Source organism: Hypanus sabinus, chromosome 11 (genome assembly GCF_030144855.1).
Source record: "Hypanus sabinus isolate sHypSab1 chromosome 11, sHypSab1.hap1, whole genome shotgun sequence".
Taxonomy (NCBI): Eukaryota; Metazoa; Chordata; class Chondrichthyes; order Myliobatiformes; family Dasyatidae; genus Hypanus; species Hypanus sabinus.
This window is the reverse complement of record NC_082716.1, coordinates 98,150,827-98,165,283: the sequence shown is the minus strand read 5'-3', so window position 1 is coordinate 98,165,283 and position 14,457 is coordinate 98,150,827. Positions and strand designations below refer to the sequence as shown.

Below are 14,457 nucleotides of genomic sequence, written 5' to 3'. Positions count from 1 at the left end.
CTAATCACCTCCATCCCCCTCCAGGAAGGCCTCAAAGCTCTCCGTTTTTTTTCCTATACACCAGACCGAACCAGTTCCCTTCCACCACCACTCTCCTTCACCTAGCGGAACTCGCTCTCACTCACTCCCACTTCCTTCAAACAAAAGATGTTGCCATGGGCACTTGCAAGGTTCCTAGCTATGCCTGCCTGTTTGTCGGCTACATGGAACAGTCTATGTTCCAAGCCAACACTGGTGACCGTCCCGCACTTTTCCTGTGCTACATCAACGACTGCATTGGTGCTACTTCCTGCACCCATGCTGAACTCATCAACTTCATCCTCTTTGCCTCCAATTTCCACTCTGTCCTCAAATTTACCTGGTCCATTTCTGTCATCTCCCTCCACTTTCTTGATCTCTCTGTCTCTACCTCCAGAGACAGCTTATCTACTGATGTCTATTATAAACCCAAGGACTCTCACAGCTACCTGGACTATACCTCTCCCTGCCCTGTTACTTAGAAAAACAACATCCCCTTCGCTCAATTCCTCCCTCTCCACTGCATCTGCTCTCAGGATGAGGCTTTTCATTGTTCTCCCTTTTCAAAGAAAGGGGCTTCCCTTCCTCCACCATCAACGCTGAACTCAACCGCATCTCTTCTGTTTCATGCATATCTGCTCTTACCCCACCCTTCCGCCACCCTACCAGGGATAGGGTTCCTCTTGTCCTCATCTACCACCCCACCAGCCTCCATGTCCAGCACATAATTCCCCAAAATTTCTGCCATCTCCAACAAGATCCCACCACCAAGCACACTGTACCCCCTCCCCATCCACTTTCTAAAAGTATAGCTCACTACATGACCCCCTTGTCCATTTGTCCCTCCCCACTGATCTCTCTTCTGACACGTCCTTGCAAGCGGAACAAGTACTACACCTGCCCCATCACTACCATTCAGGGTCCCACACAGTCCTTCTAGGTGAGGTGACGCTTCACCTGTGATTCTGTTGGAGTCATATACTGTGTCTGGTGCTCCCAGTGTGGCCTCCTGTATATCAGTGAGGCCCAACGTAGAATGACAGACCGTTTCGCTGAGCACACACTCCATCCGCCAAAAAAAAGTGGGATCTCCCAGTGGCCACCCATTTTAATTCCACTTTCGATTCTGATGTGTCAATCCTGTCATGAAGAGCCTACAAGTAAGTTGGAGGAACACCACCTTAGATTCTGTCTGGGTAGCCTCCAACCTGATGGCATTAACATTGATTTCTCAAACTTCTGATAATGCCCCCCACCTTCACCATTTCCCATCCCCTTTTCCCCCTCTTCCCGCCCACCCATCACCTCCCCCTCTATCACTTTCACCAATCAACTTCCCAGCTCTTTACTTCATCCATCCCCCTTCAGGTTTCACCTACCACCTTGTGTTTCTCCCTGCCCTCCCCCCACCTTTTAAATCTACTCCACAGCTTCTTTTCTCTCCAGTCCTGCCGAAGGGTCTCGGCCTGAAACCTCAACTGTACTTCTTTCCATAGCTGCTGCCTGGCCTACTGAGTTCCTCCAGCATTTTGTGTGTGTTGCTTGGAAGTAGGAGGTAGATGGCAGTTAATGGTTATTTCGACTGGAGGTCTGTGACAATTGGTGTACTGCAAGGAGGGTACTGGGACCCCGAAATATACTGAAATTAGTTGGATGAGAATGCAGCTACTCTGATTAGTAACTTTGCAGACAACACTAAAATGTGCTCTGATGCATGGTCTCGGCCCAAAATGCATTGCCACACTGTCAAACCCACTGAATTCCTCTTGCAGTTTATCTTTTGGTCATTGAGACAACACAACACAAGGGAAGTTACATCACAAACAAATGAATGAGGGAACTCAGAGAGTTGAGGAGGTGAACTCAGGTGACAAAGGTCATATCATAGGAGGACTTTAGTAAGCAACCCGGTACGTGGATCAAATAAAAGCCCCTGGGTTCCAAGAAAACATACTACACCAAGTCAAAAACTAGCAATGGCCAATAACAACACACACAAAATGCTGGTGCAACGCAGCAGGCCAGGCAGCATCTACAGGGAGAAGCACTGTTGACGTTTCAGGCCGAGACCCTTCGTCAGGACTGACGAAGGCCAATAACTCTGAATATGGTGGGTTGCAGAAGGCCGAAGCCACTGCACTCTACAGTATTCATAATGCAGACTTGTCTTGGGGGTCACAGTCGGGAAATAATAACAGAAAGTTCTATAAATTCACAGCAGGTCCAATGACACAAGTGGAAAGAGAATCAGCTTCGGACTGCTGACCTATCCCCTCCGTGTCTGGTGAGATTGTCTCGTATTGTCAGTTTTATTTCTAATTCCCAGCAAAGGAGAACATCGCCAATGAAATAGGTTTACAACAGGGATGCGTGAGCTGAACAGTCAGAAGGTAGTGAGAGGGAGAGGACAAGGTGCAGTGCGGACATAACCATCAGTGCCCGGCCCCAGTGACGTGGCCCGGCGGGACAATGAGTGCGACTGAGGCGGGGTTGTTGTCGGGCCCAGGCTGGGCCACCGCCTACCCGTCCTGGGCAACCGCGTAAAGTCAGGAGGGGCCGAGGGGTCAGCTCTCACCTGCTCATCCTCTTGCATGGAGGCAGCGAGCGGCAGGCCGTCGGCCACCCGGGCGATCATCGTCAGCAGCACCATCGTGGCTGAGTCCCCCCACCGGCCCGCAGCTGGGCCGTAAGCTCAGATTCTCCCGGGGTCGCGCCTGGACCGGGCCGCTCTCGGCCTCGGGTTCTCCGGAACACGAGCCTCTCCCCGTCGGCCCGAGATCTCCGGGTGTCCTGGACCAGGCCTCGAACTGAGCTCCTGGGCTTCGTGCGGCGCTGCCGTCACCAGCAGAGGGAGCGGTTGTGGGGACGGACGGGGAGGATGGGAGGGAGTGAGGGTGGGGCCTCCCGACCCGAGCTCCCGCTCCCGCTCCGGCCCCCGGCTGTGGGGGGCAACTGCTGGTGGGATCAGTAAACATCGTGTTCTTGTCAAGTTTGATGGCGATTGCAGTCGCCATGAAACTTTAAAGTGCATTATCGCCACCTGCTGAGTTGGAGCGCGGAGCAAAGAGACAGGAAGTGATCCCACTAAATTCCTCCCCGAACAAATACTCTCAAAAAGTTTAATGCCTTTATATACATATATTATGATGGTAGTGATATCCTAACAAACTTTCCGTGTTAAATGGTGTCTGTTCCAAAGATCACAGTTCAGCAATTGAACAGGTAAAACCCTCCCAACCATTGAGCACATCTACGTGAAACGTTGCCGTAGAAAAGCAGCATCCGATCAAAGATTCTCACCACCCAGGATCTGCTCTTTTCTCGCTGCTGTCATGTCATCAGGTAGAAGAGCCTCAGCACTTACAACATCAGGTTCAAGAAAAGTTACTACCCCTTAACCATCAGGCTCTCGAAAAATGGGGTATAATTACACTCATTTAAGGACTTTTTTTCTTGTTAATTCATGCTCATTGTTTACTGCTATTTATTTCTATCTTCATTTGCACAGTTAGTTTACAGTTTTTGTTCTGCAGATTTGCTATGTCCACAGAAAAAGAATCTCCACGTTGCCTGTGGTGACGTTTGTACTCTGATAATAAATTTTACTTTAAAGTTTTGAACTTTGTTTCCTTCGCACCTCTTAGGAACTGCATTTAAATAATGTATGCTGCACATATGCACTCCCTACAAATGCCCATATCCTGTATATTAATTCTGAACAAGGAATTATTCAACCTGTTATATCCAGTATGTAAATGTTCACGTATAACTTTTACTCTTCTTTTATACCCATTTCCCAGTTGAGTTCCCCCATCCTCTAAGTTTCATTTAAATGCCATTCTTTCTTTGTCTCATCCCAACTCTGTTGCCACAGTGGCCAAATAGACTTTTTAATTATGACTTACATCCCCTGTTTATGCAAAGGCACCACTACATTTATGTCCTTAATTCTAAGTGATAGCTCGGCAAGAATGTCTGCCACCTCCTTTCCTTCAACCCCAACATAGGCAGGAAGCCGTAAGACATCTACACACGAGGCTGTGTGACTCTGCAGCCTCAACAGATGTTGTCCAAACTCAAGAAGAATATCTGACCTGCAATTTGAAGTACCTGTTAAAATAGATGTCAAAACCGAGAACGAATCAGAGCACAGAAGCTCATAATCAGAGTGTACTTCCTCGACCCATTCCAAGGCTAAAATGATATCAGCCATCTCAGATGTGAATATTGATAATCTTTTCTTAATAATCTCCTGAAACTTTGGAACATAAACAGAAACATCTGAATGATATGTCACTGGATCTTTTGAACCAGCTGTATAGATATGTAAGAAGCCATAATATATACTTTGCATCTGTTGCTGAATTACCTGTGCCATTGATATGTAATTATTCTTCATCTTGAAAGCATAAATCAATTCAGGCAATGGTAACTACTTGGAGGAGTGACAGAAAGTGGAACACTGGGACTACATTCTATATTAAACAACCCAAGATTTTGTGCCCATTCATTTCTCATCCACCCAAAACTGAAGACGTTACGAATGCAGTGCTCACAACACTCTACTAATGTTACCAATATTGGACAACCAACTTAATGTCCTCTTATGTTAACCCAGTCAGCTATTGTTTCTGTACTTAGGAGACAGGCACAGACTATAGAAGTGAGGCAAGGTGGCACCAACTTCATGGACCCTGTACAGATTACAGAGGAAGAAGTATTTGCTGTCCTGTGGCAAATTAGGGTGGATAAATTCCCAGGGTCTGACAAAGTGTTCCCTTATACTCTGCAGGAGGCAAGTGCAGAAATTGCTGGGCCCCTAGCAGAGATACTTAAATCATCCTTAGCAACAGGAGAGGTACAAGAGGATTGGAGAATAGGTAATGTTCCACTGTTCAAGAAAGGCTGTAAAAATAAACCAAGAAATTATAGGCTGGTGAGCCTGACATCAGTAGTGGGAGGGTTATTGGAAGGTATTCTGGGAGACCAGATATAGAAGTAATTGGAAAGACATGGACTGATTAAGAATAGTCGGCATGGGTTCATGTGTGGTAGGTCATGTCTAACCAATCTTATAAAGTTGTTCGAGAAAGTTACCAGGAAAGTTGATGAAGGCAAGGCAGTGGATGTTCTCTACGTGGACTTTAGTAAGGCATTTGACAAGATTCCATGGGAAGTTGGTCAAGAAGGTTCAGTCACTTGGCATTCAAAGTGAGGTAATAAATTAGATTAGACATTGGCTTTGTGGGCGAAGCCACAGAGTGGCAGTAGATGGTTTTCTCTCTGATGAAGGCCTGTGGCAGAGATAGGTGCTGGGTCCATTGATATTTGTCATCTATATCAATGATCTGAATGATAATGTGATTAATTGGATCAGCAAATTTGCAAATGTCACCAAGACCGGGGTGTAGTGGTCAGTGAGGAAGGCTATCATGGTTTGCAGTGGGATCTGGACCAGCTGGAAAAGTGGGCTGAGAAATGGCAGATGGAACTTAATACAGACAAGTGTGAGGTTTTGCACTTTTGTAGGACAAACCAGGGTAGGTCTTACATAGTGATCAGTAGGGCACCGAGGAATGTGGTAGAACAAAGGGATCTAGGAATACAGATCCATAATTTGTTGAAACTGGTGTAGAGGGAAATAGGGTCATATAGAAAGTTTTTGGTACATTGGGTTCATAAATCAAAGTATTGAGTGCAGGAGATGGGATGTGATGTTGAAATTGTATAAGATATTAATGAGGCCTGGTTTGGAGTATTGTGTGTAGTTTTGGTCACCTACCTACAGTAAAGATGTAAACAAGGTTGAAAGAGGACAGAGAAAATTTTAAAGGATGTTGCCGGGTGTAGAAGACAAGAGTCATAAGGAAAGGTTGAATAGGTTAGAATTTTATTTGTTGGAATGTAGACAATTGAGAGGAGATTTGATAGGAGGATGCAAATTTGAGGGGGCATAGACAGGATAAATGCAAGCAGGCTCTTGCCACTGAGGTAGGGTGTGATTACAACTAGAAGTCATGGGTTAAGGGTGCAAGGTGAAAAATTTAAGGGGAACATGAGGGGAAGCATCTTCACTCAGAAGCTCGTGAGAGTGTGGAATGAGCTGCCAGTGCAAGTGGTGCATGCAAACTCGATATCGACATTTAAGAGAAGTTTGGATAGGTACATAGATCGTAGGGATGTGGAGGGCTATGGTCCAAATGCACACACTAGCTCCCCATACCCCCCTCGGACTCCATACCACAGCACATCTCAGGAAAAGCAAGAAGGTTTGGGAGAGGGACAGAGATCTGGTGAAATGATGACATAGGAGCAGAATTAGCTCATTAGGCCCATGGTCTGCTGTGCCATTTCACCATGGCTCATTCACTTTCCGTCTCTTCCCATAACCTTTCATATCCTCACTAACAAAGAACCTTTCAACCTCCAGTTTAAATACACCCAATGACTTGGTATCCACAGCTGTCTGTGAAATGTATTCCATAGATTTACCACTCTCTGGCTAAAAATATTCCTAGTCCTCTTTGTCCTAAAAGGAAGTCCTTGTACTCTGAGGCTTTGTCCTCTAATCCTTGGATTCTGCCACTATTGGAAACATATCTAGGGCTTTCAATATTCAGTGGATTTCAATGAGATTCCACCCCCCCCCCCACACACACTTCTAAACATCAATGCCTACAGGTTCCTTAAGGTTGTTATACCCAGGGGTGGTAATGGGGACAAGCTCCGCTTACCTATTAAATGCACCCAATGGCATGTGTCTCATAGATTCTAACAACTAAGTCCAGCTCCTGGCCTTCACATATGGCTTAGCTACATGGTCCAGAAAAACTATTTCTAGTGACAGGAAAAGGGGCAAAGGCTGGTTATTGGCACTTGAAACCAGTTGCTTCGAGCAGATAGGACTCGTTAGCCGTGGTTAGCAGCTCATCGAGGAGAAGGAAAACTTTGGTCTCAAACCTCTGCTGCCTTGCGGCTACACCCACTCATATGGAAGGCTTCAGGAGCAAACCATAAGGAAAAATCCAGAGCTGGAGTCCCTGAGGTAGTCCTACACCGAGTCCAATGTTGACTGGCAACTCCAATATGCCGTTGGTACCAAACTGTATTGGTCTCTGTCCTTTCTTTGGGTTAATCAGAAGTGTGGAGGGGGGAGTTTGCTACATGGGCAACAGCTTGCTCTCCATATTGTACTGCCCAGGTGTGCATATCTAGACAACGTTGACTGACAGAAGCCCTCTCGCCTCTCTCACAGGCACATATCCATCAAATGGTCCTCATACCTTTTATACCCAGGATCATGCTTATGAATGTCCTCCTGACTCTCTCCAATGACAGCATGTTCCTTCTCAGAAATGAGCCCAAAACAGCTCACAACACTCCCAGTCTGACCAATCCTTATAAAGCTTCAGCATTAGATCCATGCTTTTATATTCTAGTCCCCTTGAAATGAGTTCTGGCATTGCATTTGCCTTCCTTTCCACAAGTCAACCTGCACGTTAACCTTTAGGACTCCCAAGTCCTTTTGCTCCTCCAATTTCTGAATTTGCTCCCTGTTTAGAAAATGGTCTGCATCTTTATTCCTTCTACCAAAGGGCATGACCGTACACTTCCATGCACCATATTCCATCTGCCACTTATTTGCCCATTCTCCTAATCTGTCTAATTCTCTGCTTCCTTAACACTACCTGCCCCTCCACCTATCTTTCTATCATCCACAAATACAATAAATTCCATTATCCGAATCATTAACTTATAACATGAAGGGAGGAGTGTCTTCAGGTTTGTGGGCAGGCTGGAAAATGTCTTTCTACTCTCCTAGGAACGGAGAAGATTGCAAGGAGAGGTAGGTGGACTGGGGTGAGGGCAGTGGAGGTGGAGACAGCTGCTGGAGGAGATAAGCAAGAACACAAAGGGCAATCAGTGCTGTACTCTGATGAGAAGAAGTGAAAATGGGAACTAATAGGGGAGAGATGAAGGGTATGTGGAACCAAAAAGGAAAGGATTACACTGGGTGAAGTGTGTGCACAGAATCAAGGGTCGGGGGTTGGGGGGGAGGTGAAAATGAGTGAGTGGATCTGGAGAGGAGGAGTATGGGAAAGGGGATTGGAGGGATAGAGCAGGGAGAAGACACACCAGAGTTGGGAGTTACCTGAAAATGTTCATACCAGTGGATTGTAACTACTCAGGCTGAACATGAGGTTCCCTTAGTTTGTGTTGGACCTCCCCCGATAATGGTGAAGGTTGAGGATGGACATGTTGGTGGGGGAATTGACGAAGAATGACAGACAGCTGGATGACCATTGCAAACCGAGCGCAAATGCTCTGCGAAATGGTCACTCAGTCTGCCCTTGGACTCACCAATTTAGAGGCGGCCACATCAGGAACATCGAATGCATTCGGCAAGGTTCAATGAGGTATATGTGAATCTTTGCCTCATCTGGAAGGTCTTTTCAGGCCCCTGGATAGTGATGTGATTGCACAGGAAACTGCAAGGTTCAGAGAGAGGGGTGGGTGGGGAGGAGTGAGCAGATCTGGTAGTCGTGGAAGGTAGAAAAGGGTAAGGGGGAGTAGGGGCAGAAGTGACAAGGGATGAGACTCCGTAGAGTGAGAGAAGTGTAGAACTCTGTCTCTTTCCTTTCTTGAGGGAGCTGGGGTGAGAGCAGAAGTCTGGGAAACAGTAGATGGAATAGCAAGCTCCACCTACCACAGCAGAAGGGAAGCCACACTTTCTGAATAAATAGGACACCTGAAATGAATGATTTCATCTCGAGGGCGGATGCAGCTGAGATAGAGTAACTGGGAGAAAGCGTGCCATTGTCACAAGAGGAGGTGCAATCTCAGTGACTGTTGGATCTTCGATTTCCTCAGCTACAGACCCCAATCAGTTCAGCTTGCTAACATCTCCTCCACAATCTCCATCTGCAAGGCTGTGTGTTTAGCCCCCTGGTCTACTCGCTTTTTACTTATGACTGTGAGGCTAAGCACAGCTCCAATACTGTACTTAAGTTTGCTGATGACACCACAGTCATTGGTCAAATCAAAGGTGGTGACGTCAGGATATAGGAGGGCGATTGAAAAATCAGGCTGCGTAGTGCCACCAACAATAACCTCTCACTTAATGTCAGCAAGGCCAAGTAGCTGATTATTGACTTCAGGTGGAAGAAACAGAGGTCCATGAGCTGGAGAGGGCTAGCAGCTTTAAATTCCTCAGTCTTATCGTTTGTCCTAGGTCCAGTGCTCCCAGGTGGAACAGCACTTCTTGCAATCGAGAATACTTCAGCCAGAGTTCACCATGTGGTCCTGTCAGCACCTGAGAAACCATACAGGGGGATAATTTTGTAGAACACCTCCATTCTGTCTGCATCACCTCCTACTTCAGTCTTCTGCACCACTCCCACTCGGATTTTTCTGTTCTGACCTGCAGCACTGGTTCATTAAAGTCCAAAATAAACTTGAAACTACCACCACAAGTGAGAAGCTTCTTAACCCTAATTCCATATATAATAATTTCTCTAACTTTCCTTCAACCCCTCCCTCTGCCCCTATCTCCCCTCCCCCTCCTCCCTCCCCTTTCCCCTCCCCCATCCTCCCCCTCCCTCCCCAACCCTCTCCTTCCCTCCCCTCTCTTTCTCCTTCCTCGCCCTCTTCCTCTGCCCTTCCCCCTCCCCTCCCACCCTCTCTCTCCCTCTCCCTCTACTCCTCCCCTTGGGTCACCATCCCTTTCCCCAACACCACAGTCTCTACCGCTCCCCACTCCTCTCACACATGTCACTGACATTCTCTGTCATTCTCTCTCTTTCTCCCAGTGCCACCATCTCTCTCTCCCTCTCACCCAGGTGCGAGCCCTCTCTGTTTCACTTGGGCTCCATCCATAGTTCCCGGAGAGTGGCAACTCAGTTAGATGAGGTGACAAAGAAGGCATATGCCATGCATTGTTTGCCTTCATCGGTCGGGGCATTGAGTATATGAGTCAGGAAGTCAGGCTTTTAGCTGCATGAAACATTAGTTAGGCTGCATTTTGTGTTTTGTGTGCAGTTCTCGTTACCACATTACAGGAAGGATGTGGAGGTTTCAGCAAGGGTGCAGAAGAATTAACCAGGATTCAGTCTGGATTACAGGGCAAGAACGTGCAGAGACTTGGTTTGGAGCATCAGAGACTGAGAGGAGACCCAAGCGAAGTTTCTAAAATGATGAGAAACATAGATTGGTTATACAGTCAGAATCCTTGTCCCAGGTTTGTCAAACAGCGGAGGGTAAAGTTCAACCTAAAAGAGTGTAGCAGAGGAACAAGCACTTTGAACCACAGTGTCTGGGGCAAAAACAATGCTCTATTAAACTGATGTTCTTATTCATGTGCAGGGCCCACATCCTATTCAGTTTATTCATATGTCTAGCAACCTCTGAAACACCACTGTCATATCTGCTTCCATCACCACCCCTGCCAGACGCCCACCGCACTGTGTACAAAAAATCTTACCCCACTTTCCCTCTCATTTTAAATACATTTAAAAAAACTCTGACTGGCCGCCATGACTGTACCTCTCATAATCTTATTAACCTGTCAGGTCTTCCCTCAGGCTCCAGTGCTCCAGAGGAAACAGCCCAAATTTGTCCAACTTCTCCTGAAAGGTACGCTCCCTAATCCTAACAAGCTCCTGGTTAACCTCTTCTGCAGCCTGTTCAACAACCTCCACATCATTCCTGCAATGGGGTGACAAGAACTCTTAAGTGTAGCCTAACCAAAGTTTTATTATAGCTGCAAGATTTTCTGACCCTTCTATTCAATGCTTTGACCAATGAAGACATGTATGTTGTATGGCTCCATTTCCTCTCTGTCTGCTTGTGTGAGCTATGAACCTGGACACCAGGATCCAAGACCTAAGGTGAGAGGGGGAATGTTCAATGGAGATGAGTGGGATAGGTTGTTTTACACAGAGAGTGAGAGACATCTGGAGTGGTGGAAGCAGAGTACACAGGGAATAGAGGGATATAGATCATAAGCAGGCAGATATTTGGCACAGTCATATTGGACGTAAGTGCCTGGTGCCGTGTTGCACTGTTCTGTTTTCTTCCCACAATTTCACACTCTCTCCCCTAGTATAACTCTCTTACTGCGCGTGTGTCTCACTCTCTCTTTTTCTTTCTCTCCCTCCCTTTTTCTCATTGTCCTGCCTCTCTTTCTCATTTCTCCCTCTCATTCCTCTCTCGATCTGCCCACTCTTTTCATTGCTCTGTGCGATTTCTCTCTTTCATACTCCTCCCTCCCTTCCTCTCAACCTGTGCCTTTCTTGTCCTCTCTCTCTCTGCTCTTGATATTTCTCTCTCCCCCTCTCTCTATCTCTCTTACTCACACTCCCCCATTCTATTCTTCTCTCTCTGCCTCCTTCTCTCACCCTCTTCCCACACATTGTACACTGACGGATCATTGGTTGTCCCATGCCTGTCAGTTTCCTGTTTCAGTTGTGTTTCTAATGCAGACCTCAACACCTACACAATGCACAGACTCAAACACCTGCAAACTCTGAACTGCTCTTTAAGGCAGTCAATTTACAAGCTGCTTCCGTCGCAAGCTGAGTGCTAACAGGAAGAATTAACCTCTGACCTCCCACTGTGCTCTCTCTGTTCCAGAATGTGTACATTACTTTGTTCTACTCCAGCATCAATTCCACTTCATTGGGTCGGTGTTTGCCACAAATTAATATGCCAGTGACGTTCAAGAAAGTGGTAAATTTTACCAATTAAATTCATAATATGTTTTATTATTATCACATGTACCAAGGTACAATGAATAACTTGTGTTGTATGCTGTTCATTCATTACAGCAGCGCTCTGAGATAGTACAAGGTAAACAGTTACAGAGGGAGTGACGTGCAGGTAGACAATAAGGTACAGAATAAGTTAAATTATGAGATAAACAGTGCATTATGATCGTACTACAGAACTGTTTAATAGTCTTATAAAAGCAGGACAGAAGCTGTCCTTGAGAATGGTGGTATATACTGTCAAGCTTTTTTTTTCTGCCTAATTGGAGGAGGAAAAATGAGAATATCTGGGATGGGTGGGGTCTTTGCCTGTGCTGGTTGCTTTACTATGTCAGAGAGAAGTAGAGACAGCATCTATGGCTGGCTTCTGTGATATGCTGAACTGTGTCCACAACACCTTGCAGTTTCTTGCAGTGATGTGTAGAGCAGTTACCATACCAAGTAATGATACCTCTGGGTTAGATTCTTTCCGTGGTGCACCAATAAAAATTGGTGAAGGTCAAAGATTAGTCCCAAGAGAAGAATTTGTAGAATGCCTACAAGATGGCTGTTTAGAGCAGCTTGGGGTTAAGCCCACTAGGGAAAAGACAATTCTAGATTGGATGTTGTGTAATGGGGCAGATTTGATCAGGGCGCTTAAGGTAAAGGGAGTGATCGTAATATGATAGAATACACCCTGTAGTTTGAGAGGGAGAAGTAAAAATCATGTGTATCAGTACTAGAGTGAAGTAAAAAGATCTGCAGAGGCATGAGGGAGGCGCTAGCCAATGTTGATTGGAAGGGGACACTATTGGGGATGATATCTGAATAGCAATGGTTAGAGTTTCTGGGAGCAATTCAGAGAGTTCAGGATGAATACATCTCAAGGAAGAAGAGGTATTCTAATTGGAGGATGAGGCAACCGCAGCTGAAAGGTAAGTCAAACAATTTGAAAATATAAAAGAGGGCATACAACAAAGCAAAAATTAGTGGGAAGCTAGAGAATTTGGAAGTTTTTAAAAAAACAATACAAGCCGACTAAAAAAGCAATAATGAGAGAAATGATGAAGGTAAGCTTGCCAATAATATTGAAGAGGATACCAGAAGTTTTATTTCAGATATTAAAAGAGCAAAAAGAGAGGCAAGAGTGGGTATTAGACTGTTGGAAAATTATGCTGGAGATGTAGTATCGAGGGACAAAGAAATGGCAGACAAATTTAGTATTTTGTGTCAGCCTTCCCTTTTGAAGACACTAGAAGTAGGCCAGAAATTCAAGAGTGTCAGGGGACAGATATGAGTGTAGTTGCTATTACTAAATAGAAGGGGCTTGGGAAACTGAAAGATCTAAAGGTAGATCAGATAGGTAGATAGTTTATTGATCCCAAAGGAAATTACAGAGTCACAGTGGCATTACAAGTGGACATATACAAATATTAAAAGAAAAGAAAGAATTTTTACAAAGTTACCTCAAACAGTCTAACAGGAGGGGGTTATCACTTCCCTGGCTCAGCTATCGGTTGACTCATTATAGAGCCGAATGGCCAAGGGTAAGAATGACCTCTTATAGTGCTCTTTGGAGCAGCACAGTTGGCTTAGTCTATTACTAAAAGTGTTCCTCTGTTCAGCCAAGGTGGCATGCAGAGGTTGAGAAACATTATCCAGAATTGCCATGGGGTCCTTTGTTCTACCACAGGCTTCAGTGTGTCCAGTTAGACTCCCATAACAGAACCAGCCTTTCTATTCTGTATATTGAGCCTGTTGGCATCACCTGGACATATGGATTAAACCCCAGGGTTCAGAAAGAGGTGGCTGAAGAGACTGTGGAGGCATTGGTAATGATCTTTCAAGAATCACTAGATTCTGGAATGGTTTGGGAGGACTGGAAAATTGCAAATGTCACTCTACTCATTAAGAAAGGATGAAGGGAAAAGGTAGGAAATTATAGGGCAATTGGTCTGACTTCAGTGGCTGGGAAGACGTTGGAGTCTATTATTAAGGATGAGGTTTTAGTGTACTTGGAGGCACATGAGAAATTAGGACAAAGTTAGCATGGTTTTCTACATGGGAAATCTTGCCTGATAAATCTGTTGGAATTCTTTGAGGAAGTAACAGTCAGGGCAAAGGAGAGTCAGTGGATGCTGTTTACTTGGATTTTCAGAGATCTTTGGCAAGCTGCCACACATGAGGCTGCTAAACAAGGTAAAAGGCCATGGTATTACAAGAAAGGTACAAGCATGGATAGAAGATTGGCTGATTGGCAGGAGGAAAATAGTGGGAATAAGGAGGCCTTTACTGGTTGGCTACCAGTGACCAGCAGTGTTCTGCGCGGGTCAGTACTGTAACTGCTTCTTATCATGTTGTATGTCAACACTTCGGGTTACAGATACAGAGTTTCAGCAAGAAACATTACCCAATTCTCAGCCCCCACCCCCCACAAACGTTACTCAACTTGCTGAGTTCCTCCATCAGATAGCTTGTTGTTCTATTATATTCCTGACTGCCTTGTTGGTGTTTTTTTATGTATTCCAGCGTTGTGATACCCACAGGCACAACAATGGAGTGATATCTTACAAAGTAAAAGCAGAAATGCTGGAGATAACTCAGCACAGCATGCATCACTTGCGGAAAGACAATCAGAGTTAACATTTTATATAAAAAAACTCAGCAAAGCAAGTTTTAAGTTGCAGAGGAACTG

At 45.5% G+C, this 14,457-nt stretch overlaps 1 protein-coding gene across 1 annotated transcript in view; it reads right to left on the bottom strand.

Moving 5' to 3' along the window:
* The window catches only part of LOC132402216 (vesicle-trafficking protein SEC22b), a 38,410-nt gene extending 35,469 nt beyond the window's left edge, over positions 1-2,941 (bottom strand). The window contains exon 1 of the mRNA XM_059984958.1: positions 2,594-2,941. Within this exon, the coding sequence (XP_059840941.1) occupies positions 2,594-2,668 (75 nt within the window). The 5' untranslated portion in view covers positions 2,669-2,941. The remainder of the gene's footprint in view (positions 1-2,593) is intronic.
* Positions 2,942-14,457: the final 11,516 nt, after the last annotated feature.